This window comes from Tarenaya hassleriana, unplaced genomic scaffold (genome assembly GCF_000463585.1).
Source record: "Tarenaya hassleriana unplaced genomic scaffold, ASM46358v1 Cleome9, whole genome shotgun sequence".
Lineage (NCBI taxonomy): Eukaryota > Viridiplantae > Streptophyta > Magnoliopsida > Brassicales > Cleomaceae > Tarenaya > Tarenaya hassleriana.
Window position 1 is genome coordinate 3,097,128 of NW_010971389.1, and position 24,834 is coordinate 3,121,961.

At 37.4% G+C, this 24,834-nt stretch overlaps 6 protein-coding genes, 1 non-coding gene and 1 pseudogene across 8 annotated transcripts; 3 read left to right on the forward strand and 5 right to left on the reverse strand.

The window, feature by feature from the left end:
- The window catches only part of LOC104804539, a 4,904-nt pseudogene extending 901 nt beyond the window's left edge, over positions 1-4,003 (reverse strand).
- A 521-nt stretch (positions 4,004-4,524) lies between these two features.
- Positions 4,525-5,352, reverse strand: LOC104804540. The gene has a single exon (XM_010528851.1). The coding sequence runs from the start codon at positions 5,350-5,352 to the stop codon at positions 4,525-4,527; it is 828 nt and encodes a 275-aa protein (XP_010527153.1).
- Positions 5,353-8,037: 2,685 nt separating this feature from the next.
- Positions 8,038-8,122, reverse strand: TRNAY-GUA. Its single transcript is given in 2 exon segments — positions 8,038-8,073; positions 8,086-8,122. It is a non-coding gene; the product is annotated as a tRNA-Tyr (tRNA).
- A 121-nt stretch (positions 8,123-8,243) lies between these two features.
- On the forward strand, positions 8,244-10,040 carry LOC104804126 (40S ribosomal protein S25-4-like). Its single transcript, XM_010528305.1, has 4 exons — positions 8,244-8,352; positions 8,441-8,515; positions 8,915-9,049; positions 9,677-10,040. The coding sequence occupies exons 1-4, from the start codon at positions 8,350-8,352 to the stop codon at positions 9,788-9,790; spliced, it is 327 nt and encodes a 108-aa protein (XP_010526607.1). The 5' UTR covers positions 8,244-8,349; the 3' UTR covers positions 9,791-10,040.
- Positions 10,041-11,452: 1,412 nt separating this feature from the next.
- On the forward strand, positions 11,453-14,050 carry LOC104804127 (protein RER1A-like). 2 transcript variants are annotated; one of them, XM_010528307.1, is made up of 5 exons: positions 11,453-11,597; positions 11,829-11,955; positions 12,354-12,722; positions 13,314-13,494; positions 13,880-14,050. In XM_010528307.1, the coding sequence occupies exons 3-5, from the start codon at positions 12,373-12,375 to the stop codon at positions 13,937-13,939; spliced, it is 591 nt and encodes a 196-aa protein (XP_010526609.1). In that variant the 5' UTR covers positions 11,453-11,597; positions 11,829-11,955; positions 12,354-12,372; the 3' UTR covers positions 13,940-14,050. The 2 variants fall into 2 exon arrangements, with proteins under 2 accessions (XP_010526609.1, XP_010526608.1); XM_010528306.1 differs by lacking the exon at positions 11,829-11,955 and having other exon boundaries at positions 11,455-11,597.
- Positions 14,051-14,395: 345 nt separating this feature from the next.
- Positions 14,396-18,894, forward strand: LOC104804130 (putative rRNA methyltransferase). The gene is made up of 11 exons (XM_010528309.2): positions 14,396-14,925; positions 15,212-15,259; positions 15,340-15,498; positions 15,606-15,652; positions 15,722-15,878; positions 15,984-16,045; positions 16,176-16,365; positions 16,908-16,997; positions 17,276-17,406; positions 17,506-17,623; positions 17,717-18,894. The coding sequence occupies exons 1-11, from the start codon at positions 14,452-14,454 to the stop codon at positions 18,710-18,712; spliced, it is 2,472 nt and encodes an 823-aa protein (XP_010526611.1). The 5' UTR covers positions 14,396-14,451; the 3' UTR covers positions 18,713-18,894.
- Positions 18,867-20,558, reverse strand: LOC104804128 (isoflavone reductase homolog). Its single transcript, XM_010528308.2, has 4 exons — positions 20,279-20,558; positions 19,869-20,003; positions 19,435-19,672; positions 18,867-19,316 (listed from the first exon to the last, which is right to left on the reverse strand). The coding sequence occupies exons 1-4, from the start codon at positions 20,459-20,461 to the stop codon at positions 18,946-18,948; spliced, it is 927 nt and encodes a 308-aa protein (XP_010526610.1). The 5' UTR covers positions 20,462-20,558; the 3' UTR covers positions 18,867-18,945.
- Positions 20,559-20,792: 234 nt separating this feature from the next.
- LOC104804131 (putative pectinesterase 11) lies at positions 20,793-22,498 on the reverse strand. The gene is made up of 5 exons (XM_010528310.2): positions 22,127-22,498; positions 21,818-21,977; positions 21,568-21,756; positions 21,203-21,438; positions 20,793-21,104 (listed from the first exon to the last, which is right to left on the reverse strand). The coding sequence occupies exons 1-5, from the start codon at positions 22,420-22,422 to the stop codon at positions 20,918-20,920; spliced, it is 1,068 nt and encodes a 355-aa protein (XP_010526612.1). The 5' UTR covers positions 22,423-22,498; the 3' UTR covers positions 20,793-20,917.
- Positions 22,499-24,834: the final 2,336 nt, after the last annotated feature.

Genomic DNA, 24,834 nt, shown 5'->3' on the forward strand with positions numbered 1-24,834 from the left:
GGGAAAGAGGAAGACTAGTTTTTTTTTACGGTTTATTTAACGCCGTCAGGATCCGGTATTCGCTCAGGCCGAAACCATACCAAATGGGAAAAACAAAAACCGAACAACAATTAAATTGGTTACGTTGTTAAATTCTCTTTCATTTTTTTCGTTTAATTCGAAGATTACTTATTCTATAATTATTACACGATCTTCACACAAATTTCAACTAAACTCTTTATGGTTTTATCCACATGCATATTTACCTTTTGTTTATATTTGTATGTTTGATGAAATGTAAATAAATTCCAAAACTATAAGATAAAAGAAATAATAATAATAATAAGAGTAATAATAATATAAAATAATTATGAACCTTATATCTAAAATTTAAAAGTTATTGTCAGTATAAAAATCAAATATAACCGTTAATAAAAAAATTCTATACAAAGATGTGATGTAGATTAATAACAATAACGTCTTAAATTCTAAATTTATTTAGAATCAAGAAATTCACATTTTCTATTTGTTTTGATTTTGGGTTAAATCTTTCAAAAATAATTATCACTATAAATCATTACTATTAAAATCCCATTAATTTTCATGTCTCTTTAATTCGATTTATTTTTGTTTATTTTTACATGATTTGTGTTTAATTTGGAAGATGAAGATAAATATCATCATATGGTTATAAACACTATTAGTAAATGGCCCGATAAGACACTAAACGTAAAGCATCGGACCAAGCTTTTCGGTTTGGTTTGTCTCTGCCATGCCCTAATTAATAATTATTTGACGGCGTCGGTTAACGGAATTCAGTGACGTGCGTCGAACGGTGACACGTCATGTTAGAAGACGAAAAGGGGAGGGGAACAAATAATTGACCAGCCACTTATGAAATGACGTCGTTTTAATAGAGGGGGTGCTTTGGGACAAGCTAAGTTAGGAGTGAAAAGTGTGATTTTATATATTTGGTGGGGTTAGTTTAGAAATTCTGAAAATAGCGTATGTTTGGTAATAATAACCTTGAAGGATACGCAACCTGGAGCCTTAAGACCAACACGGAAGGAATGATCATTTGAGAGAAGGGAATACGAAGACAAAACAAACACTTCAAGCTCAAATATATAAATTTATAATCCATCCATTACTTTCAATATTTAGAAAATATTTTTAAAAAAATCGGGGTTTCCTTTCAATGAACCATTTTTTTTGTTAAATAATAGTTTAAATATTGTATTTAGAGCTCAACTTGACATTGTAATTTAATTAGTATATCTAATTTAATTTGGATAGTTCAACCGGTAAAATGAAATCATAAAACGTTTGTTCTATCCCGGATTTGAACCTCAAATTTGGAGATTGTATATTCCAAATCACATAATTAATTTACAGTTTTAAAATTAGTTTGAATCTTCGTTTAGTATTCTGTTAAAAAAAACGATGGATGGAAAATGTATCAGGGATGTATACAGGAACTAAAGGGAGTTTATCAACATTTTTTTAATGCATAATCTGCTCAGATTTTGCTTATGCATCACCTAATCTGCACATCTAAAAATAATAACACTAATTAATATTGGGTTCAAGTGTTGATTGTTATTTGGGCCTCGGAGCCTAAAGGCTTTGAAAACTATTCAAAACCAATGGACCGACCCTTTTTTATTTAAATTGCGGGCGATTATATTTCTTTAATTTTCATTAGAAAATCGCATTTCCTCCGTCACATTCCGTACGCTTAGATCCCCTCTCTCTCTGCTACCTTATTTACGTAACGGGCCCAAACAAATTTGTAATGGGGGATAAAAATAAAAGTAAATTTAATTTTACTAGGTTTTAAACCCGCGCAAATCGCGCGGACAACAAAATTTTTTAAAAAATTATTATTAGTTTTAAAATTAAATATATTATATTTTTATAATTCATATCTTAAATCAAAATAATAAATAGTTTTTTTAAAATATTGAGATAGTAGTATCTTTTTATTTTCCAAAAATGATTATTAATAACGTCTATATTTATATTTTTATGTGTTATAATATAAAATTAAGGATTAAAACCTAATTTGATAAGCTCGGCTGATGAAAGGGATGCAAAGCGTCAATCTGATCCCGACTTCGGGTTTCAAGTTGGGGAGAAGACTGCATATTCTAATCACATGACTTGCTCCCGGACCCGAGATTAGTTTGAACTCGACCCAGGACACCCTGTTATCAGAAAAATATTAAGAGTTTGATATATAGTCTATACCCTGAATCTCTTTCTGCGTGTATCGTCCACATTGTGGTAGGAGAAGAAGGGTTTGCGCCTGAAAGCCTCGCTCCTGTATCCACTGTCTCCTTGATCAGACTTCTCTGCCGTCAGGTTTCTCGAGTTTCTGAAATAATTGTCCCTATCCCATATTACCTTATAATCTGCCTTTAACCGAGAACCTTCCTGCACGAACAACAAAACAATCTCGAGAAATCAACACTCATATACCCGCAACCTATGTTTGGATAATGCAACACCAGAAATTCTAAAAAATGATCATAACTTTTTCAGCGATTTGTCTTAACCAGCAATTTACCATGGTGAAAACATTAGAAAAACATCATATTACAATATCTTCCCAGATTATTTAAATATTTTGTATCTAAGGCAATATCAAATGATCATGATATCGGGCTAACGAAAAGAACGTAACCTTTTGCATTGAACGGCCACAAAAAACCTTGCAACTGAACCACAATCTTGCAATGAAGACCCGATACAATGTCCCCGTTGTCCTCTTCTGCATCCTTACTGCCTAGATCATCGTCAACGCAACAGAACACATAAATTCACTATTAACTTATATGAGAGACAACAAATGAGAATGTACAACTGAGAACCTTTCGGACAATTTCACTATCGAGCAAGCAAAAGAACCTTTCGGACAACCTTATTCAAAACTAAATCAAACTTGACATCACAGATGTTGGGTTTAATCTTGTCGGAATCGGGTTTTGTTTTTCTTAGTTAATTATAGTTTGGTTAGTTGCGGTCATATTTTGGTTATGCACTTTGAATAAATCTTGTGTTTAGATTTTTGGTTTCTAATTTTTAGGAGACTTAGTCTTTGGTTTGTTCAACCATCTTCTACGTGTTCCATGTACGTAGGATTTAGTTATGATTATTGTATTTCTATAAATATCAGAAAAACAAATAAATAAAGTAAGGTTTTCATGGAGAAACTTCATCTTCTCTCTTACGTTTTTTTCCAGCAAAAATATAAAAAGCAAATATCAGAAATTAATGTTCTGTTTATTATCATGTTTCTAAGTTTAGTTCCTACAAGAGATACTGAATTTTATACCTTATTTTGCCAAAGGTAGAGAAGATTGTATGTGTAACCAACATGGAAGGCTTTGAAGAACCCCTCGGCTCTGCAAACCATCTCGATGGAACCCCTCTGACTATGATCGTGTCGGGTTCTCGCCTCCCATCCCTCGAACAGCCTGCAAAGAAAATGCAAGTAAAAATCTCTTTCATGTATAATCACATCATATACCCTGAAATCACAAACTAAACCCTAAAATTCAACGAACCCGAATTCCCAAAAGCGTAGAATTCCTCCCAACCCTTCTTCAACCTCTCGAAAATCCTCAGACACAGGAAGTGTAACACTAAGTTTTTACTTAACCCCTTCAAGGTAGAGCTCAATCTCATCCATCTTCTCCATCAAACGCTTCCTCCATTCCAGAAACTTCTTCTCCAAACCCTCTACATCTTCCGCGCCATCACCACTCGTCTTCTTCCTCTTCAGAAACCCTAACTCGCGAACGAATAGCAACCCATTTGCCACTGGTTCGTCACGCTTCCGCTTCTTCAGGTCCTTGTGTCGTCGGACTACGATATCTTCCTCCGAAACAGTCACGGCTGGCACGACGGAGGTCTCGAGGAAATCGTTCAATCGATGCTTGAGATGAACTTCTTCAGATGTTTGATACAAATAAGTACGAATATTTCTTTTACCTGGGGCCGTGAGTATGTTTGGGTTCATTGGCTTTCACGACAATGTCTTTCAATTTGGTTGTCTATTCTCGCCATTTTGGGTTGTGAGAGAAGAGAAAAATTTAGTTATTATATAGATAAAGATTGTGGAAATCAATGTATACACAGAAAAAAGTAAAAAAATTTAAAGTACATTAATTATTCTAAAAGTTATACGATCGAGAACATTTTTTTTAAAAAAAAAATCTGTAGAGACACGTGTCGTCGTCTGCTTAAACGAACTGTACTTTTATATATATGATTACGGGAGCATTTAACAATATTATTTAAAACTTTCTAAACAAAAAGTTAATTTTTTTTTAATCATAAAAATGAGAGCTTGTTACCCCTTTTGTAAGTAAATGGGTACGCCCATGTTTACACTCGTGCAGTCTGCATGGATGCATATGAAGAACGTCAATAGTTTTTCAAATGCTCTGCATGTATATGTACGTATACGTAGACGTGCATACTCAGTGTATGTAATATATATTCAAATACAATTTTTTTTTCTAAGCAATACAAAAAAAACTATTCGCCCTTTTGAATCCTCCTTTGCCTAGCGATGAAAGACTCGATCTTGTGCCGGAGTTCGTCGTTGCTCATTCCTTCATTCACGTCTACGGTATCCAGAAGATATCTCTCCGTCTCTGACCTTCCCTTGGCCCCACAACAAACTATCGTATTCTCCGGCCAGCTTCTCGTATAATTCGTCTTCTGTTTTGCCCTAATCTCTCCGGTGTCTTGTCTTGGTCTCCTCTCAAGTACTGTGTCCCGCCTTTGTATTATGCCATCGATTTCCGTTGCTCTCTCCTTTTGTCGATGCTCAGTTGTGATATGTTTCCCCTTATTCTCAGTTCCACCCACCTTCTCAGACTTGGACGGTCTTTGTCCGGTTCCGGTAGTGTTCTGTTCCACGATGTCTTCCTTTGTGCCCTCGTCTTGGATCCTGCCATTTTTGTCTACGTTTTTCACTTGATCGGCCCATGAGTTTTTCTCTTCTCGTCTTCTGCTTTCTCTAATAAACTCCTCATAAAAGGCATCGTTGCTTGCGCTTTGTAAATCAGATTCTTGATTCGGGAGCTTGCCGTATTTGGTTAAAAACGTGATGACGGCTATAACGTTACCGACGAAGAACACGAAGTGACGGTTGGAGAGGATAAAAGCTAAACCCTTGACACGTTCACCAGAGTTCTCGAACGTGGTAACGAGTTGGGAGAAGAGTTTGGCTACTGTAGTGACGACAACCGTTACCTCTATTGCCCGGAAAAACAAGCTCGAGAGGATCTGAACCGTAGATTTCCGACCAGTCGCCTTCGTCTTCCTCGTTGTAGTCTTTCCGGGCTTAAACGAATCCATTTGCATGGCAGAATACAAACAACCAATAAAATGGGTAAAATAGATTAAGAGAGGGTTTAGGAGTTTTTTCTCGTCAATATATTATGGACATAAAAAAAGCTTGGATCAGGATTCGTGGAAAATTTTGGTTGATGGATGAAATTTTCATGTGAGAAAATTTGGGAAACGGGAGGAGATATTTTTGGAAGCAAGCTCGCCTCTCTTTGTTTTTCCTTTTGGTTGACTTGAGGGTTTTTGGTTGCTTAAGTGGGTATTTATAAAGTGTTATCTTTCCTGCACATAGAGGGAAAGAAAAATAAAATATTTTATTTATCTTCTTAATATGTATTTGGGATGAAAAAAATAAACATGTTTGTTTTTATCCATTCTTTGGTGATAATGTTTTTTAGGGAAAAAAATAATCTGGAGTAGATTTGTTTATAAATCGAATATTTAAGTAAATATGTCATCATAAGTATTTGGTTAAATAATAATAAAAACTAGTGAGTTAGATTTAAATATTTTTTTTTATAACCAGGATAGTTCTGCGGGCCTTTGTCTCGATGACATCCATCATAGGTTCGGAACCAGTATTTGTATATGGATCATTTTGGTCCATAAATTACATCCCTCTCCACCAGTATAATCGAATCCAGGTTTGAGTTTGTCATCATCATTTCAACCACTGGTTTACCAACTTTTGGTGGTGTAAATAAATTCTTATTATGTGAAACAAGATTTTGATAAATTGAGTATTTTAATTAAATATGACAGTATAAGTATTTGGTTACTAAGAATTAGCAAGCTATTCCAAGAAAATAAATTAGACGTAAAATTCTTATTATGTGAAACAAGTTTTTTATATTTCGAGATAACGGTGCAACACGTCATTATAAAATAACAACAAAAAAGAAAAATATGAGTTTCGTAGTCATATCATATATTATAAATCATGGAAAGTAAAGTATGCACGCTCCTTTAGTTAGAGAATATTTTTTTATTAGCTCTGACATTCTTTTTTAAAATAACTTTAATATTATATTCTACTCGATGTAGAATTTTGAGTGATAAGACATTTTATTTACAAAGATATAAAGTCGTACGTAATTGAAACTCGAAATGACCACCATGATTAAATTGACACGAACTTTTATTAATCAAACATATTAACTTAGTTATATTTCTCTGTTACAGGACGATAATGAATTTTTTTAACAAAAAGTTCTGAACTGCTCAAAAATATAAAATCTAATTTTTTAGATTAGTTATATTAAATTATATATATATATATATAATATTTTAGAATAACAACAAAATTTGGTTAATCTATTATTAGAAAAAATTATATTTATTTTTAAATATGATTATTGAGAAAAAAACTCATTCATGGATAATATATTTAAATAATGGTTTTGATAATTTACGGTTACATATATTTTTATAATTATAATTAGATATAATTTTAAAAATTAAAAATTCAATATAATAACGGCACGGTGGGAAAGAGAAAAAAAAACCCTCCATGCAACATCTACAGCCATTTGTTTAATATATGTACATATATATATATATATGTATGTATATTATATACCATTCTTAATATAATTTTAACAGTTTTGAGAGCTTAGATTTGTTTTGTTCAATCTATTTTATTTCACTTGCTTACCTTTTATATTCTCGTTGTTGATATATATGTAAACTATTGCTTCTTCGCTAAGACATGGCCGATGGATTCATGCTTGGACGACTTCTCTTTGGTTTTCTTTTGTGTCTTGTCCCTTTCTTACCAAAGAAGAGGTGGGCAGATTTCAATCTAAATTATGTTATTGGATACACTTTGGACAAAAGCTTCCCTTCTTTAATTTCTTTTTTTTTTTAAAGATGGATGATTTTTTTTTTTCCATTTCTGGTCAGTATCAATTGCATACATATATATGATACGCATGCATATAATGTGTTTTCAATGTATTTGATATTATTGATCATCGTCGTCATTTATTTACATATTCTTACGCACCTTTTGATAAACCATTATTTTCATTATATCATAAAAATATCCCACAATTTCCCCATGTTTCATCAAATTTGTATGCGTTTGAGTTGTACGTTTATGATTAATCTTATACTTTTTTTTAGTTTTTTTATATTTCTCTTACGTGTAAATAGGTAATATTTTTTATATATCTATTGGCTAATATTCATTATCATGGTTATTTAATCTCCGAGTCCTATATTACGGTTTATGTAATTTATTGGATAATAAGTAATATCTTTATGTTGAAATTACAAATGATTGGCCTTTTGTGTGGGATTGGGGAGATACTTCGTCTCTTGACGTGAACTTAAAATCTATGGGCACCATTTACTCCATTATTATGTTTGTACCACCATTTTAATTAAATAAATTCATGGATAGGAGACAACCAATTGTAGAGAATTGGAAAAAAAAAATGCAAAGTGACATAGTTTATTAAGTTTTCATATAAAATAAAACAGTTTTGTCTTCCATAAAGAGCTATTATATATTATATCACGACTTAAATAATGGCTTAGTACATTAATAAAAATGTTTATACATTATACAATCTCTCTTTTGGAATCCCTATTGGGGCGTTAAAATCATATTTTGTGTTACTTAAGAAACAGAATTTCCTGCTAACAAACACAATTATGGCATCGAAATTCTTCAAACAATTAAAAAAGAAATCCGACCTGCCGGATTCGAACCAGCGACCTAAGGATTATCTGCAAACACTACAGTCCTCCGCTCTACCAACTGAGCTAAGGTCGGTTGCTACTGATAGGGCTATTAGATAAGTAACTATATTTTGATGGGCCCAACTAAACTTCGAATAGTTGGGCCTTTACAAATGGCCTAGTATTATCCGTGTGGACTGGAGTCTGCCCCCCCCCCAACTGCTATAAAGACCAAAACCCTAGTTCGGCAACTCTCTCTTCTTCAATCTCCGCAAGCAACTCTGCCCTTTGATCTGATTCTTGATCTCCGTCGAAGTAACCATGGTTATAGTTTCTCTCTCGGACTCTCTCTGAAACACTCTGTTCATCTGTATTTTATCGAGTTGCTGATTTAGTTCTTCGGTTATTGCAGGCGCCGAAAAAGGACAAGGCCCCGCCGCCGTCGTCGAAGCCGGCGAAATCTGGAGGTGGCAAACAGAAGAAGAAGGTCGTTATTTTAAATTCGATATGCTTTGTTTTACTTTATCAGATAATTTATTGTGCCTGTATGCATTTGGATGTTCATGGCCTTTCCGTTTACGTGTATATTAGCTTGGGTGGGCAGAATTGACAGGTTGCGTAGTTTTTTCTGCTTAGTATTCAGTTCGATTTCGATGAGGAAATTAGCGTATCTTCATGTTTATATAGTCGCGTGTGGCGATATTCTAATGTCTGCCAACGTGGTTGCGCTGTTATGTATTCATTACCTCTGCTTCTTTCTGTTTTTGTGATTATGTGGTTAAGTTGTGTGTTTGCTTTTTCTCTGGTGTTTCGGTGGAAGTTGTAGCTGGTAGGTTGTCATGGTGTTTGTACTAAATTGTGGAATGTGTTATATGTAATGCAACAGAAGTGGAGCAAGGGAAAGCAAAAGGAGAAGGTGAACAACATGGTGTTGTTTGATCAGGCCACTTATGACAAGCTTCTCTCCGAGGCACCTAAGTTCAAGCTCATCACCCCATCAATTCTGTCCGACCGTATGAGGGTACGCTGCTCCTTTATTTTTGTTTCTGCCTCAATCTACAGATTCGTTGGTCGTATCCTTGAGGTTTCCTGTTAATCATTTTCAAAACTTGTGTTCTGATTACTGCTTGTCGTTCTCTAGTTTAGGAATAGTTTTAGGGGTTCTTGCTCTGCATCTTTCTACACAATTAGTTATTGGACTATCCACCGTGACTTTAATGGATTTCCATTGATCATTGGTCCTTTATGTGGATTTCCCAGGCATCCTTAGTAATAGTATGCCTGAATCATATGTATGGAAGATTCTCATGGACTGAATTCACTTTTTACTCTTTTTTTTCTTACTAAGAAATTTTAGATTTTGAGAGAAACCCAGATTTTTTTACTTGTTTATGTTCAAGTAAACATTGGGAAGAAGGCGATGTTGTTGTTGTACAAGTGGGACCTTAGTTTATGATGAGAATGTCATTGCAGATATAAACAGGTCCTTTCAATTCCTATGGCACCTTTAAAATTACTTCTGATTCGTTTAAGTTTAGAGTGGTACATTCATACCAATCCCTAATCGTCAGCTTATGATTGCAACGGTATGGGTTAACGTAGGAGGTTAATGTTTGTTTCTGACGTTATGGGCTAATTTTGACAACAGATTAGTGGGTCACTTGCAAGGAAAGCGATTCGTGAGCTCATGGCGAGAGGGTCGATCAGGATGGTCTCTGTGCACTCCAGCCAGCAGATCTACACCCGTGCCACCAACACCTAAGTTCTAGCTTTTCACTGGGTGTTGGTGTTTATACCTCTTTTGCAATATACAAGTATCAGAGCCTTATTTTTGTTGCCGTAACGATTCATAGACTCGTTCGGATGTCCTTTTTCAGATTAACTGATTAAACTCGTTAAGGGTTTTTGGAATGAGATTTTTTACATCCTTTCATTCTTTTCATTTTCATGATGATCTGGTACCATTTGTAGAAACTTTGCATGTTGAATCTTTGGTCCTCGGACCTCTGTCATGATTCTGCCAGGTCAATCATTTATGCTGCTGGCATTTTCTCGGTCTAATCCGGTTTTGAATACCATTTGTATTCAATTTGCGGTTTTGTCCGGTTAGAATGTGAGGCTTTGGCAATGAGTACGGTTATATATGCAAATTGTATTCGCTGGTGTCATTCACACGTTTGATCAATATTAGCTTATACCGGTTATTGTAATTGGGTTAGGGGTTAGTTTGGTTATGTCCCGGTTTATTTTTCTGTTTTGCTTCATTATTACTTTTTGGTCCTTTTTTGCTTTACCTTTCTGTTACGAGCTAGCTCTGAGGGTTCTCTCGGGTTTTCCTGTTTGACATCCTAGGGCTTCCTTGATTCTTTTCTGTATATATACGTTTGTAATTCTTCATTTGAATAGAAGGGAAAATTTTCTCAGAATCGTTCTCTTACGTTTCCTCTTGTTTTCCCTAAAATCTGATTTACATTATGGTATCAGAGCTCAAAGCTTCCTCTGTTCTTTGATTCTGATTTCGTTTCATCCTTCTCTTGATCTGTTTATTCCACTTCTCCTTTGTTTGTTTCTTCCATGGAAGAATCCTCTGAAACTCGTGAACCGACTACTCTTGAAACACCCATGACCCACAACCCTAATATCACCCTTTCTTCTCGTGACCCATATTCTGACCCTTTGTTTCTACACGCTGCGGATTCTTGGAGCGTGTTGTTGGTTGCAGATCGGCTTCAAGGAGAGTCCAACTATAGCACCTGGCCGAGATCTATTCAGAAAGCGTTTCTTGCTAAGAACAAACTGGGTTTTGTTCTCGGTACCATTCCTGAAAAAATGTTAGATGATGTGAGGTTGTCTGAATGGTCCAAACTGTTAGGAACTTCAAAGAAAATTGGGTATTGTTGTGTTATCCTAATTAGACTTTTAGTTTAAGAAATTACACCGAAACGTAACAGGAGATTAAATTAACAAACGAGAAGTATTGGGGTATAATTGAAATTATGATTTTCTTTGGTGGGTTTTGCGTAAATATTAAATAGATGTACGAACTAGTAGGGGTGGCCATTTCGGTTATTAACCGAATAACCGAGCCGAACCGAACCGAATAAGATATAACCGTATCCGAACCGAACCCGACATCAAAACCGAACGGTTATGATTTACTTAAACCCGAAAAACCGAAACCGAAACCGAACCGAATCGAATAAAAAATAACCGAAAAAACCGAGAGAATAATCGACATTTTCTTTGGAAAATTGAACTTTTTACCAAAACCGAACCGAACCCGAACCGAAAAATAACCGAACCGAACCAAACCGGAATTTATATAAAAACCGAATGGTTATAATTTTTCTATAACCGAAATAACCGAACCCGAATATAACCGAACCGAAACCCGAATTGGCCACCCCTGCGAGCCAGCCAGTCACCAAAGGCACGAGCAAATAAAACACGGAACAAGGTGAGAGCAAAAGTCCGTGTGTTGCTTCTTGCTTGATTTTCACTGCGTTTGAAGTTGGAAAGGTGGTCTCTTCTGGTCTGCTGCTCTCACTACCATTCTCCGTCCACCAAGTGTACGAATCCTCGTTTTTCTTTTGAGTTTCGAAGTTTTTGTTGATTGTTTTGAGATTTTTTCTGTTTTTCATTCGCACATTTTCATCGTTCTATCTACCTCATTGATTCGCCGTTAGTTTGTAACTTAGGGTTCGGAATCCTGATTTCTGGTCCCCTTTTCGAAATGATTATGTTCTTCGAGTTGTTATTCTGGATCTGATTTGGGCGTTATCCCTTTCGTGATTTGTTAGACTGCTCGGTTTGTGTGAAAATTCGATGAGGAGCGAGAGAGAGAGAGACGAAGGGAGGGAGAATTTGATCTATTTTCCGCCGTTCGGGTTACTAGGGTTTCAATTTCTGTCTGATCGTTTAGCCAAGGTACTTAGTTTGCCATTAAATTTATGGCGTTCTCTCGACTTTTTTTTGGCCAAACTGCCGCAGAAATTGAAGCTGGAATTTCTAGGCAGTGTTCCTTATTTCTAGGATGATCATTGTTTTGTGAGCAGCAGATTTATGTTTGAAGCAGTTCTTCGGGTAAGTCGGGGTTTACAGATTGAAGCTAGGTTTGGCCATGAACACTCATCTTTAGAGAAGAATCTTTATGTGATAGCACTGTGTTCTGGGAAGAAACATACTGGGCATTGGGCAATGTTCTCTTTTAGAGAGAAATTTCTGGATATCGTTACAGTATGTAGATAAAAGATGGAAATTTAGAAACTACAGAATGATACAAGAAATCGTCGTCAAATTGAGCTGACTGTTCTATTCATCTGTAGGTTTTAAATATCACATAAAATGGATGGAAGTGGGGTTGATAGCACTTCAATGGCGACGCCTGTGCAACAGCGTGCACATGAAGCATGGAGGCTTTACCAGTATTATCTGGACAAGACCACGCCTCATGCTGTTTATAGGTGGATTGGAACTGTCGTCATTGCTCTTATCTACTTTACAAGGGTTTACTACCTTCAGGGATTCTACATCATCACCTATGGTCTCGGGATCTACATACTGAATCTGCTCATTGGGTTCTTATCGCCTCTTGTTGATCCCGAGCTAGAGGCCTCGGATGGACCTATGCTGCCTACTAGAGGTTCAGATGAGTTCAAACCATTTGTCCGCCGACTCCCAGAGTTTAAATTCTGGTAATGTGCCGTCTCTTCTGCAAACTCCGGTTTGAACTGTTTATCATGCTAGAATACACAAGTAATATTCCTTAGGCTTTTTCGTATTTGCCATGTCATCATTGATGATGGCTCGTTCATATATTATACGAATATGTTTACTGCTTATGCCAGTGATGTCGATATCGCATTCCGTGAAATGCATGTCTCGTGCACTTCATGCCCTTTTGTGCTTTATGTTTTTGCCACCTTAGAGGCTGTCATGATTCATCGCTAGTTTTTCTAAACTTTCATGCATCTTTAGTTACTATTTCTTTTTTGTCAACTTTGCTGATCATTGTAGATGTGATTGCAAAGATGAAAGCCTTTCGTGCCTGATGTAACAGCATCATCAAACTCCCTGTATTGGTTTGTCATATCATATCATATCGCTTCCAGCAAAAGCACCGAGTTTCATATTTTTAATGGGCACTCATTCTTCTTGAATGTTAGAACTGAAGGAGAGATGTGTAGATCCATGCATTGTCACTGAAATGAAAATGAGCAGTTTTTCTTTTTGGTCATTGAAACTACGAAGTTTCTATCATCTGGCTTCTGTTGTGGTCTCATCAGGTACACCATGACAAAGGCTTTCTGCATAGCTTTTCTAATGACGTTCTTCTCGGTTTTCGATGTTCCCGTCTTCTGGCCCATTCTGCTGTGTTATTGGATTGTTCTCTTCGTCCTTACAATGAGACGCCAGATCTCGCACATGATCAAGTACAAGTACATTCCTTTCAGCATCGGAAAACAGGTATTATGTTCTGACACCACTGCGTTTTGGTTTCACTGAACTGTATAAGTAAACACTATCTCACTCTTGTATGTTATATCTTTGCACGTATAGGTTTTATCATATCTAGCATCTCATTTCTTTACTTAGTTTAAACTCGGATGTAGAAATCTTACGGGTTGTCTCATACGAAACAAGGAGGATCGACTGAGTAAATGGAACATGGTGCCATAATCAGTACTTGCAAATTGTTGATAATAATACATGACACGGAATCCTTTGAGATGGGATTGCTGTTTCTATGCAGCATGTAGATATATATATGTATATGTATCAACTGCTTATTTTTACAATTTTTGTTATTTTGACTACCTCTCGTCTGTCTGAACTTGCTTGATGATGACAGAAATACGGCGGCGGCGGCCGGAGATCTTCCCCGAGCACCAGCGGCTCTCGTGCCGATTGATCAGACCATTGCCACCACCATCTTCATCACCCCTTTTGTTTGGTTTTAGAAGGATTTATATTTTAAAGCGATGGACCAATTCAAGAAAAAAAAAAAGAAGCGTGATATAATTCGATTTGTTTTCTCTCAGCCATGAATCCATTACTTTGTTTTTTGTATATATGATTTTATTTTTCAGAATTTATGATGTTCTCTTTCTTCTTTTTTTTTTTAATCAAATTCCTGAAATAAAAAAATGCGTATGTTTTGGGTCCACGTTTGATCATTCAAATTAACGGGGAAAAAGGGCAAAGAGATTACACCTTTCTATAACATTTCCATTTTAGAAAAGAAAAAAGAATAAAGTGGAGTTCGTATGCATATATTAAAATAAATTGAAGAAGCTTCTGTTTGGGCCAGAGGGTGTCTAACCTTGGCTGTCGCCTTCCTATTAAACCTTCCCAAAACCCTAAACCTACAGTTTCTTCTGTTTCGGCCTCAGGAAAGACAGCCAAAACACTAGAGACCTCGCCATGGGTAAGGTGAAGGGAAAGCATCGTCTTGATAAGTATTATCGCCTCGCTAAGGAGCAAGGTTATCGATCGCGAGCCTCATGGAAGCTTGCTCAGCTCGATACCAAGTTCTCTTTCCTCCGTTCCGCCCATGGTGTCCTCGATCTCTGCGCCGCTCCCGGTGGTTGGATGCAGGTCGCCGTTCAGCGTGTTCCCGTTGGCAGTCTCGTCCTCGGTATAGATCTCGTTCCGATTGCGCCGATTCGTGGGGCGGTGGCGATGGAGCAGGATATCACCAGGCCTGAGTGCAGGTCGAAGATCAAGCAGGTGATGGAAAAACATGGTGCTAGGGCTTTTGATTTGGTTCTGCACGATGGGTCTCCGAATGTCGGTGGTGCGTGGGATCAGGAGGCCATGAGCCAAAACGCTTTGGTTATCGATTCCGTGAAGTTGGCTACCGAGTTCTTGTCCCCGAAAGGGACTTTCGTTACCAAGGTAATTTTTCTCTGATCCTATGGTGTTTTGGTGGGTTTGACTGAAATGTATGCTCCATTTTTATCTCTGGAATTAACAAATTCAAATATCAGATGTTATGATAGCAAGGTATCATATAGCTAATTCTGATGTTTTATTGATTTTTTTACTTCCCGAGTTTGTAGTTACGCTTGCTTTCTGGCCATTTTAGTAATCTTCGAACTTATTTGGAGTGCTTCAGTTCTTACTGTGTCGTGATGTGTTTGATATGAAGTTTTGATTACTTCTTTACTTGTTACTTCTCTAGGTTTTCAGGTCACGGGACTACAACTCTGTGCTCTTCTGTCTTAAGCAGGTAATGTTTGGATTTTCCTCTCCTTTTTGTTCAGGTAACTGTTTTGATTCTTACTACACTCAGTGGAATTTGATGTGCAGCTTTTTGAGAAAGTGGAAGTTTTTAAACCACCAGCTAGTCGTTCAGCTTCTGCTGAAACATATCTGTTGGGTCTGAAGTATAAAGCTCCTGCCAAGATTGATCCTCGCCTTCTTGATGTCAGACATCTCTTTCAGGGTGCTATAGAACCCTCAAGAAAGGTAATTACTTGTATCAAGCATGGTATTTTGGGGGGAGTGGTTGTGGTATGTATCCCTACTTTCTGTTTAACGTGTGATTATTTTATGATTTGTTCTCGAATTTGTAGGTTGTGGATGTGCTTAGAGTGTCAAAACAGAAAAGACACCGTGATGGGTAGGTCTCAGTCGCTTATTATCGTCGTTGTTTTATGACCCTTTCTTATATATGATTTGCTGTATACAGGTATGAAGATGGAGAGTCGATTGTGAGGAAAGTTGCGTCAGCAGCTGATTTCATCTGGTCGGAAAGTCCTCTTGAGATCCTTGGTTCTGTTACCACTATATCCTTTGATGATCAAGCTTCTTTACCTATAAAAGAACATGATTTGACGACAGAAGAGGTGCAATTTTTTTTTCTTTTGGTTTTACCCTCTGTAATTGAATTATGCTTATTATTCCGATACCCTTTCGTTGTTTCTAATGCCTATTGTCTTTTATTGCGGCAGGTTAAAATTCTTTGTGATGATCTACCTGTTTTGGGGAAGAATGACTTCAAACATCTCCTAAAGTAAGACATACACTGATAGGCCAATAGTTTCCCTGGCATTGATCTTTTGCGTCTTTCATCAACCATCCACTCATTGTCCTGAAGTACCATGAGTTGCTTTACAGGCATTGATCTTCGCTTTGTTTTGTAGGTGGCGAATGCAACTCCGGAAGGCTCTATCTCCTTCACGGAAGGAAAGTTCGAAGAAGGATCCTGATGCCGAAAAGGAAGAGGAGGAAAATGATGATGATAAACTTCTCAATGAATTGGAGGAGTTGACAAACGCGACAGACCGCAAGAAGAAACGGGAGAAGAAGCTCCTTGCAAAACGACGAGCTAAGGTATTTGACCTCTCTATAGATAAAAAAATCAAGTCCCTTGCCAATGAATGCTTGAACTAGGATTGCAGTAGTGCCAACTAGCTATTGCAAACAAGACAGGTACATTCAAAATGAATGGGTGTATGCGTTTCTTTCTTTGTTTGGTTGGACTTGTTACTGGTGATGTAGTCAACTGTAAGCTTTATAAGCAGCTGCTTTGTGACTATTGGGACAGTCATATGGAGATGGAAGAAGGTTTTGTTCATAGAAGGAATGACTTTAGCATGTTAAATGCTGTTAAACAAATGTCCTCTATAAAAAAATCTATGACAGAACACTTTATCGCATAGGTTTTGTTGCAGCAATTTGTTTGAATTGGTCTTTGGGATGCGTAGAAAGCATAACTGAAGCATCCTTTTTACTCAATCCTCTGCCTCTTGTACCAAAATCGATAGGAGTCCAATTGATCGTGAGGCTTTCTTCACAAGTTCATATGTTCTGATTAGATTTCGGTGTTTAATTATGGCTGACGCTTCCTCTGTGTTATTCGTTCCATCTGCCAGGATAAGTTGCGGAAGGCAACAGGTGCACAGATAGATGCCCTTGAAGATGGTTATGTAGACCATGAGTTATTCTCTCTTTCTTCTATCAAGGTACTCCATTTCAGCCCTTCTCAATTTTTTCCTTGGATTTCACCTTTCATGACTTGGGCTAACAGGAAGCTTCTTATGGTGCCGTCCAGTTGCAACGATTTTCTTCTGACTTGCATTTATTCTTTAACAGCCCGTGACAGTTTCATTAATTGAACATATTCCTCTCTTTTGAATTAAGTTGTCCTTGTTGTCAAGCAGAAAGTTTAATTGAACATATTCCTCCTTTTTGCGTTAACTTGTCAAGCTGAAAAGTGATTCATTTGTTGGTTTTCGTTCAGGGGAAGAAAGACCTGATGGCAGTTGACAATAATGAAGATGGTAATGCCAATGACAGTGAGAATGACGGACGTCGTGAGGGAACCTCAGAGGTGTCTGACAGTGACATAGACACTGATGAAGAACGCCAGAGGTTTTGCCATAAACCCTTTCTGTAGATAGTTCCAAGAAAACCTTAACCATGTTTACATTGTATTTGTACGTATTATCCTTATAATTTTATCGATTATAGATACAACGAACACATGGAAGAGATTTTTGATGAGGCCTATGACCGTTATATGGCAAAAAAGGAAGGGAGCGCTAAGCAAAGGAAGCGAGCTAGGCAAGTCTACGCTGAAAAATTGGAGGTATTCCTCTATCCATGGTCGCATATAAATATTTGGGTGTGGAAGGGGTGCCATAGGTTTCTGAACTGATGAAAGCTTCTCTCGGCTTTGCAGGACGGTGATGGTGATGAAGAAATTCTATCTGATAATGATTCAGACAAGAACGAGGGCAATGATGAGGCAAACCCTCTGATGGTACCCCTCGATGATGGGGAAGCCGCAACGCAAGAGGAGATTGCCAATAAATGGTTCAGTCAAGATATCTTTGCGGAAGCTGTGGAGGAAGGAGACTTGGGAAAAGATGACAGTGAAGACGAAATGCAGGTCCAAAAACAGAACAAAAATCCGTCTAAAGCCGACAAATCAATGGAGAAGAAGCTGAAGTCAAGCACGTCTGCTGATCAGATCCAGCCCAAGAGTACCAAAAATGAAGATGGCTTTGAGATAGTCCCAACACCAGCCACGGATTCAAGCTCCGACTCATCCTCTGACGAGTCTGACGAAGAAGACGTCAACTCGAAAGCCGAGATACTTGCCTATGCCAAGAAAATGCTTAGGAAGAAGCAGAGAGAGCAGATGCTTGACGATGCCTATAACAAGTACATGTTTGACGACGAGGGTTTACCCAAATGGTTTTTGGATGACGAGAAACGTCACAGGCAGTCAATAAAACCTATCACGAAGGAGGAGGTTGCAGCCATGAGAGCTCAATTCAAAGAGATCAATGCTCGTCCTGCGAAGAAAGTGGCCCAGGCCAAGGCAAGGAAGAAGCGAGCTGCCATGAAAAGGATGGAGAAGGTACGGAAGAAGGCGAACAGTATATCAGACCAAGCAGACATTTCAGACCGATCAAAGAGCAAGATGATCGAACAGCTATACAAGAAAGCAGAGCCTAAAAGGCCTAAGAAGGAATACGTGGTGGCGAAGAAGGGAGTCGGGGTGAAGGTCGGGAAGGGTCAAGTGAGAGTGGACCGGAGGATGAAGAAGGACTCGAGGTCTCGTGGCGTGGGCAAAGCCGGTAAGAAGGGGAAGAAAGGCGGTCATGGCGGCGGTGGCAAGGCACAGAAAGGGAAAGGTTCTGCCGGCAAGAAAGGGAAGAGAGCCGCTTAAAGATTGTTCATTCACATGGCAATTTTTTATGGACCGCAGATCAAACATGCTGTAATTTTCCCTCTCTCCTCTATTTTAGGTGAGAAATTAGATTGATGCTTTTTCTATAGAGTGGAAACCCTGAGGAACTTTTTGGAGCAATCAAACCACTAAATTAAAATTATAAATGTTTCGTTTCTTAATTTCTTAGAAGGTAGAAAATAGAGGTTTCATGTTCCATGGTGGAATCTAAATTAAACGTACTGGTTGAGGAGCTGGTCCACGGTGGTGTATTTGACATCAGGGTAAAGCTGGGAAGCCTCCACTCCAAACGAAGGGTCAATGGCAAAGCTTGTGTGGCCTCCTTTGACCAACACGCAATGGCACAGCGACAGAATCACGTTCATGGGAGGAGAAGCTTCTTGTATGTTTTTGAGGAGCTGCTCCTCTGGAATGTAGATCCTCTCCAGCGTTTTCCCAATCTTTTTCTCCCACAAAGAGACAAGATCGTTGAAGGAGTAGGTGTTCACAGTTGGCCTCACGTATAGGATCTTGTTCAATGTTCTTGGATCATCAACTGCTTTTATCGTGTAAGCGGCGATATCTTCTTCCTTGTTGAATACAGCTGATATATATATATATATATAGCCAATATTAGAATTATACGGGCATGAACACAGATGAAATTACAGAAAGTTCTCCGTGAGAGATTGTATTAAGATAACAAGAAAAAGAGGTTATACCTTTCTGGTTACCATCACCCATGACGAAGACTTTATCTCGGGGAGCAGATGTCGCACCTGGCTGAGCTAATGTCGGGAGGAAGTAGTCAGCGAAGAAGTTGCAAGAGACGTATGTGTACGGAATACCCTCGGCCTCGATAGTACGGCGGATTCTGGCCTTTGTAGTGTAAGATGATTTTGCAGGTTCAACAACTTGGACACGGTCCACATCATTCCCAAACTCAGATGGAAAGAACCTCTGGGTGAAAGACAAATAGACCGATAAATATACAAGACTACATCACATTGTGCATCAGTTATACATGTACATACATTCATATATATATGTATATATCCTCTTAACTACACGGTGATATGGATGCATTTGCTTTGATGGTATCTGACAAATTTTTTATATGGATGCAACATGTCGTGACTCATGAGATATGTCTTACCTTGACATTGCCGGCTTCTTTGATTGCAGAGATGATCTTGTCTTGATGCCCCAAGAGCGAGTGTCCAACTGTTGATATCACCACGTCCGCTTGCTTTATCGCATTCACCAAGTTCTCGTGATCAAACAAATCTCCCTGTCCATTTTCAGGAAGAAGAAAGACAGAGATTGACATCGAAAGGGAAAAAGAACCATATCTTCTGTTTGTTTCAAGAGAAAGCTTCCTCATTCCAGATTCTAGAGAAAATCCACCAACAGAGACACAAATCATTTCCCTAAAAAAAATTCCCTCAACTTTCCCAGGAAAAAAATGAGATAACGTCTCACAACAGGAACCTCAATCCGGAAATGGCGACGAAAAGAGAAACTCGGCGAAAGAATCAAAGCTAACCCAGAATCAGAAATACGTACGAGGAGAAATTGGACGCCCAGATTTTTGAAATTATCGATGATCGTCGATCTCGAAGGGCTCGAGAGCGTGGAATCCCTGACGAGAACGAGGGTTTGGTGGCCGGCTCTGGCGCTCGCCTCCACTATGTGTTTCCCAATGTAACCAGTGCCTCCGATGAACAGAATCCTGCTCTTTCCCGCCATTTATTCCGGCGATTGAAGTTATTTCCCGGCGACAGAGACGGCGGTGCGCGAAGGGTTCGATGAAAAATGTTGAGAGAGATTGTCGATCGATTATGGACACGGGTTCACGCTCTCTTTAAAGTTCGAACCTTTCGGTTGGTGGCGGTCACAAAATGACCAAGTTGCCCCTAAACGAAATGACTATAATGACCTTGAAAGATTCAACGCCGAAATTACGGTTATTACCGTTACGACACCATCTATTCTATTCTGTTCCGTTTTTCTCTCTCTCAACCGAAATACATACTTGATTTTGGTTCGGTTTGATTGACAATGATAGTTATACGGTCAACGCTTAAGTGCATTCAAATCAAATTAAACATACACATTACGTGGGTGTATATAATCAATAAAATAATAAAATATTGAACGTTTTCCAACAAGAAATAATGAGATTAATCAATCAAATTGACGGATTTATGTTTTGATATGGGAGCTTGTCCTGAAATGAGAAGGAGCCGGCCGGAGCCAATCTTTGCCGCCGATCATGTCTTTGCTCAAGAATGCGGCGGCTTCTTCATCGGATAATTGTTTTGACCATTTTACCCTCTTCGACCGGTCAGCTCCATCCCCATAACATCTGTATTCTCCATAGTATACGGTACTGTACGAACACATATACGATACATAGTAAAAAAAACCCGTATATATATTGATCAAACACTTTGTTAGTTCGAATTTAAATGTATTTTGGAATTGTACCTTTCCTTGCTTGGGTCTCCCCACTCGTTCCATCCATCGGGCGAGACAACATTTGACAAGAAAGAATAGGCGAAGACAACCCTAGAGTAAGCTCCCCATGGTCTTCCAAGAAACGTGGAACCCAAGCCTGTTACCTTGCATCCCAAGAAAGTAAATCCCGACTTCTCTGTTGCCGATGACCTCATCTGCGCGGTTATTGATCCATTGTTCGACGATAACGAATGCAAATGGCACCTCTGCAATGATTCCAAATCATAGCGATCGAGATTCTACTTAGTCGAAACAAGATGTAGATTTTAATGCTTTGGGATATAATCGTAAGATGAAGAAATTAAATTCTCTGTGTAAAAATATCGGAGACTGACTTCAAAGAGAGAAGATGCACTTCCGCAGATGAAATCGGTGGCTCCCTCGATATAGCAGTTCTTGAAGTAATGATTTCCGTTGTCGTCAAGAAGAGTGTCTTGGTACGACTTTATTGCACATCCGTAGAAGGCCGCCCTCTCGGCAGCCACTCGCAGGGCCACAGCTTGTCCCGCCGTTCCAAACGTATTCTGTGACCATCCATAATTAGAATTCAATTCCAACATATCATACGATGTGTGTATATGGTACCTGAATAGTAAGAAAGCGGCAGACGAAATCGGAAGCAAAGACAGTGAGGGTGGGAGAAGCCAAGATGTCTTGGCCATCGTTCCATGTCAGTATGGTGTTGGAAGCTTGTGTTCCGCTCAGTGTTATGTAGGGTTTATCCTCAGCAACAACCACTTTCTCCCTAATTCATTCCATACCCCATTCCCAACATTATCAAACCTCATCATCACATGCCATGCACGTCCTTCATATATATATATATATATATACATATCATATAATATTATATGAGAAGTCTCGATTCATTAAATTAAGAAAAATCATAAGCACCTGTAAATTCCGGGTTTAACCCAGATGAAATACAGATGGGTATCGTTTAAATTAGGAGGAACAGCATCGATGGCTTCTTGAATCTTGGTGAAATCCCCTTTACCAGATTGATCGACCCTTATAAGGACTGCAGTCGAAAGATCTATGGAAGAAGAGGAAACCATATTGGAATAGAGCACAAAGGATATGAATGCAGAGATCAATCTGAATACATTGAAGATAGCCAAATGGTCTCTATGATAAAGCCCCGCTTTGGCCAAACCCATGTGCATTTTCACGTCTTGGCGATCGTGCATTAAAAAAAAAACAAGAACAAGAATCACACACAATGAATTAATTCGATTGGTGAAGCAAAGGTGTGACAAGAAATGTCAAAATGTTTGGTTATTACACAAAGGTACGTAATTTACCAGTATATATATATATATATATATATATATATATATATAATATGTGTTGAAAAAGTCAGATTTTGTGAGGTTGGCCAGCGGCCGATTTCTTATGGTTGAAGTTGAAATATTGCACTCTTCAAATATATTTATATATTTCAACCAACCATATACATTCGTGAAAATATATATATATATATATATATGTGTGTGTGTGTGTGTGTGTGTATATGCTCGTATAAATTCATATAAATGTAACTTTTTATATACAAGCGGTTCCTACACACATACTGATATATATTTATGTATATCTAGGTGTATATGCCATTTTTATAACTAACAAAATCAGTTTTAAAAAAAATCAAATTTGAGTTTATTGTTCATTTATATCTCACGTGATGCTTTTTATCTGCGCTTGTGTATGTATATAGTATATACACACAAATCCATGCATGTATACGTATGATAACATTAATTATAAGTTGAGTCGTAAGTATGTTTAGCTTATACGATTTAAAAAAGTAATTAGAGAATTCCTTTCGACGTACTTAATTAATTTACGCGTAAGGTTGGCGGCTCGCATGCTTTTCGCATTAGCATTTGCTCTCACCGGATATGCTTAATATAATTTTAGTATCCGCCTCCAGATTTTTGTAATAAAACGCATTCTCGATCGTTATATTATATATTTTTAATATATTTCGAATATCATTCTGAGAGCTAAAATATCCAGATTTGTATATAATTTGGCTAATGGTAATCCAATGTATTTTCTTTCTGACCGAAAAAAAAAGTCTTTTTTTAATATTTAATATATGACGAACCCTTGGCATTAATTATGAATCGGTACATTTAAATCTTGTACATTTAGACTAATCACTCGTCTGTCTTTGGATCAACGCAAAATATTGACCTAATTTTTTTTTTTTTTTTTTTTGACGTGTGTGATTTAAGTCAGCCTTAAAAGTGGTAATAATTAGGGGAAAACCAATTAAGATCAGACAGTCAAAGTAAACGACAGAACGTATAGAATGTTGGGTTTCTTTTGATCAGTTTTACTTATGCCTTTGGTGTTCACATATGTCAATAACAACCACATATTCCCAACTATTTTGTATAATTATCTGTAGATTTCATAGTTAATTGACTTTAGAATACAAAATGAATATATATATATATATATATACACACATACAAATACAACCAAACATCTATTAGTGGGTCATGAAGCAGGCCAATTTTTAAAAAGTAAAACCCCAAAATAAGCCCAATTTAGATTTTTGAATACATCCAAACGTATAACAATGGGTCATGAAGTGGGCCCAGCGAAAAGCAAGCCCATGAGGGTTTAGTTAATGTGAGGTCCATATGTCCGACCGTTGTGGGTCAATTTATAAATCTCTCGTCCAAAATATATCTGCACTTGTTCAAATCTGGAAAACTAATTCCCCAACTTGTACACTTTCATAATAAATAACCAACTTGATAAATTTGACATAAAAATACCAGAACTTGTAAAACATTGTCAAAAAAATTATTGACTAACGGTTGACCAGAAATATTGTTAAGAGAAGATGATGTGGTGATACACAAATATGTCAAACATTTTGCCATATCAGCAAAAATATGAAAATTAATTTCGACCGATTAAACCGGTTATACCGGACAGGCCAATCAGTTCAATAAAACAAACATCTTTTTTTCCCCTATTTCCCATTCGATCTCGACATTTAGAAACCTTCAACTTTTTTTTTTTGGTTTTAATAAAAACCTCTACCTTCATTTCTCTACTCTTCTTCTCCATTATTGAATAAGAAACTATCTTTCGATCCAGACATCTTTTTTTTTTTTCCAAACTTGAACTTATTTTATGTAATACTTTGAGAAGTCAAATTGCATTATTGTTGGTGTGATTTTTTTTTTTGGTAAAGCTAGTTTGTGATGTTGTATTCTGAGTTTGATATATTGTTTTATTCCTTTTACATGGATTGCTGCTATTGGATTCTCCTTGTGCCTATAAAGAATAGATATACAGAGAGACAATTTCAGAAGATTAAAGGAGAAGCGAAGAAGAAGCAGAAGTCAGAAAATACGATGAAGAAATGAAAATCAATACAGAAAGTATTAGTATGTACCCCTATCAAATTTTTCAAAGTCCTCGTAAAATGATGATGTCGACGACGAACATAAAAGAAGACAGCCGAAAAAGGGTAGAGAAATGAGAGTTAAAGTTTTTAAATATCGAAATCGAGGGTAAATAAAGAAACATCAGATTTTTTTTATTGAACCAATTGGTTGGTCCGGTATAACCGATTAAAT

Excerpts from the sequence above, each read along its gene's own strand:
- LOC104804130 (XM_010528309.2), top strand. The coding sequence starts at position 14,452 with ATGGGTAAGGTGAAGGGAAAGCATCGTCTTGATAAGTATTATCGCCTC. Across the intron at positions 15,499-15,605 it reads CTATAGAACCCTCAAGAAAG|GTTGTGGATGTGCTTAGAGT; the intron begins GTAATTACTTGT and ends TCGAATTTGTAG. Across the intron at positions 17,624-17,716 it reads TCTACGCTGAAAAATTGGAG|GACGGTGATGGTGATGAAGA; the intron begins GTATTCCTCTAT and ends TCGGCTTTGCAG.
- LOC104804127 (XM_010528307.1), top strand. The coding sequence starts at position 12,373 with ATGGATGGAAGTGGGGTTGATAGCACTTCAATGGCGACGCCTGTGCAA. Across the intron at positions 12,723-13,313 it reads CTCCCAGAGTTTAAATTCTG|GTACACCATGACAAAGGCTT; the intron begins GTAATGTGCCGT and ends TGGTCTCATCAG. Across the intron at positions 13,495-13,879 it reads CTTTCAGCATCGGAAAACAG|AAATACGGCGGCGGCGGCCG; the intron begins GTATTATGTTCT and ends TGATGATGACAG.
- LOC104804128 (XM_010528308.2), bottom strand. The coding sequence starts at position 20,461 with ATGGCGGGAAAGAGCAGGATTCTGTTCATCGGAGGCACTGGTTACATT. Across the intron at positions 20,004-20,278 it reads TGGGCGTCCAATTTCTCCTC|GGAGATTTGTTTGATCACGA; the intron begins GTACGTATTTCT and ends GAAAATGGACAG. Across the intron at positions 19,673-19,868 it reads AAGAAGCCGGCAATGTCAAG|AGGTTCTTTCCATCTGAGTT; the intron begins GTAAGACATATC and ends TCTTTCACCCAG.
- LOC104804131 (XM_010528310.2), bottom strand. The coding sequence starts at position 22,422 with ATGCACGATCGCCAAGACGTGAAAATGCACATGGGTTTGGCCAAAGCG. Across the intron at positions 21,757-21,817 it reads GCCGCTTTCTTACTATTCAG|AATACGTTTGGAACGGCGGG; the intron begins GTACCATATACA and ends GGATGGTCACAG. Across the intron at positions 21,439-21,567 it reads GTGCATCTTCTCTCTTTGAA|AGGTGCCATTTGCATTCGTT; the intron begins GTCAGTCTCCGA and ends GAATCATTGCAG.
- LOC104804540 (XM_010528851.1), bottom strand. The coding sequence starts at position 5,352 with ATGGATTCGTTTAAGCCCGGAAAGACTACAACGAGGAAGACGAAGGCG.
- LOC104804126 (XM_010528305.1), top strand. Across the intron at positions 8,516-8,914 it reads GTGGCAAACAGAAGAAGAAG|AAGTGGAGCAAGGGAAAGCA; the intron begins GTCGTTATTTTA and ends GTAATGCAACAG. Across the intron at positions 9,050-9,676 it reads TTCTGTCCGACCGTATGAGG|ATTAGTGGGTCACTTGCAAG; the intron begins GTACGCTGCTCC and ends TTTTGACAACAG.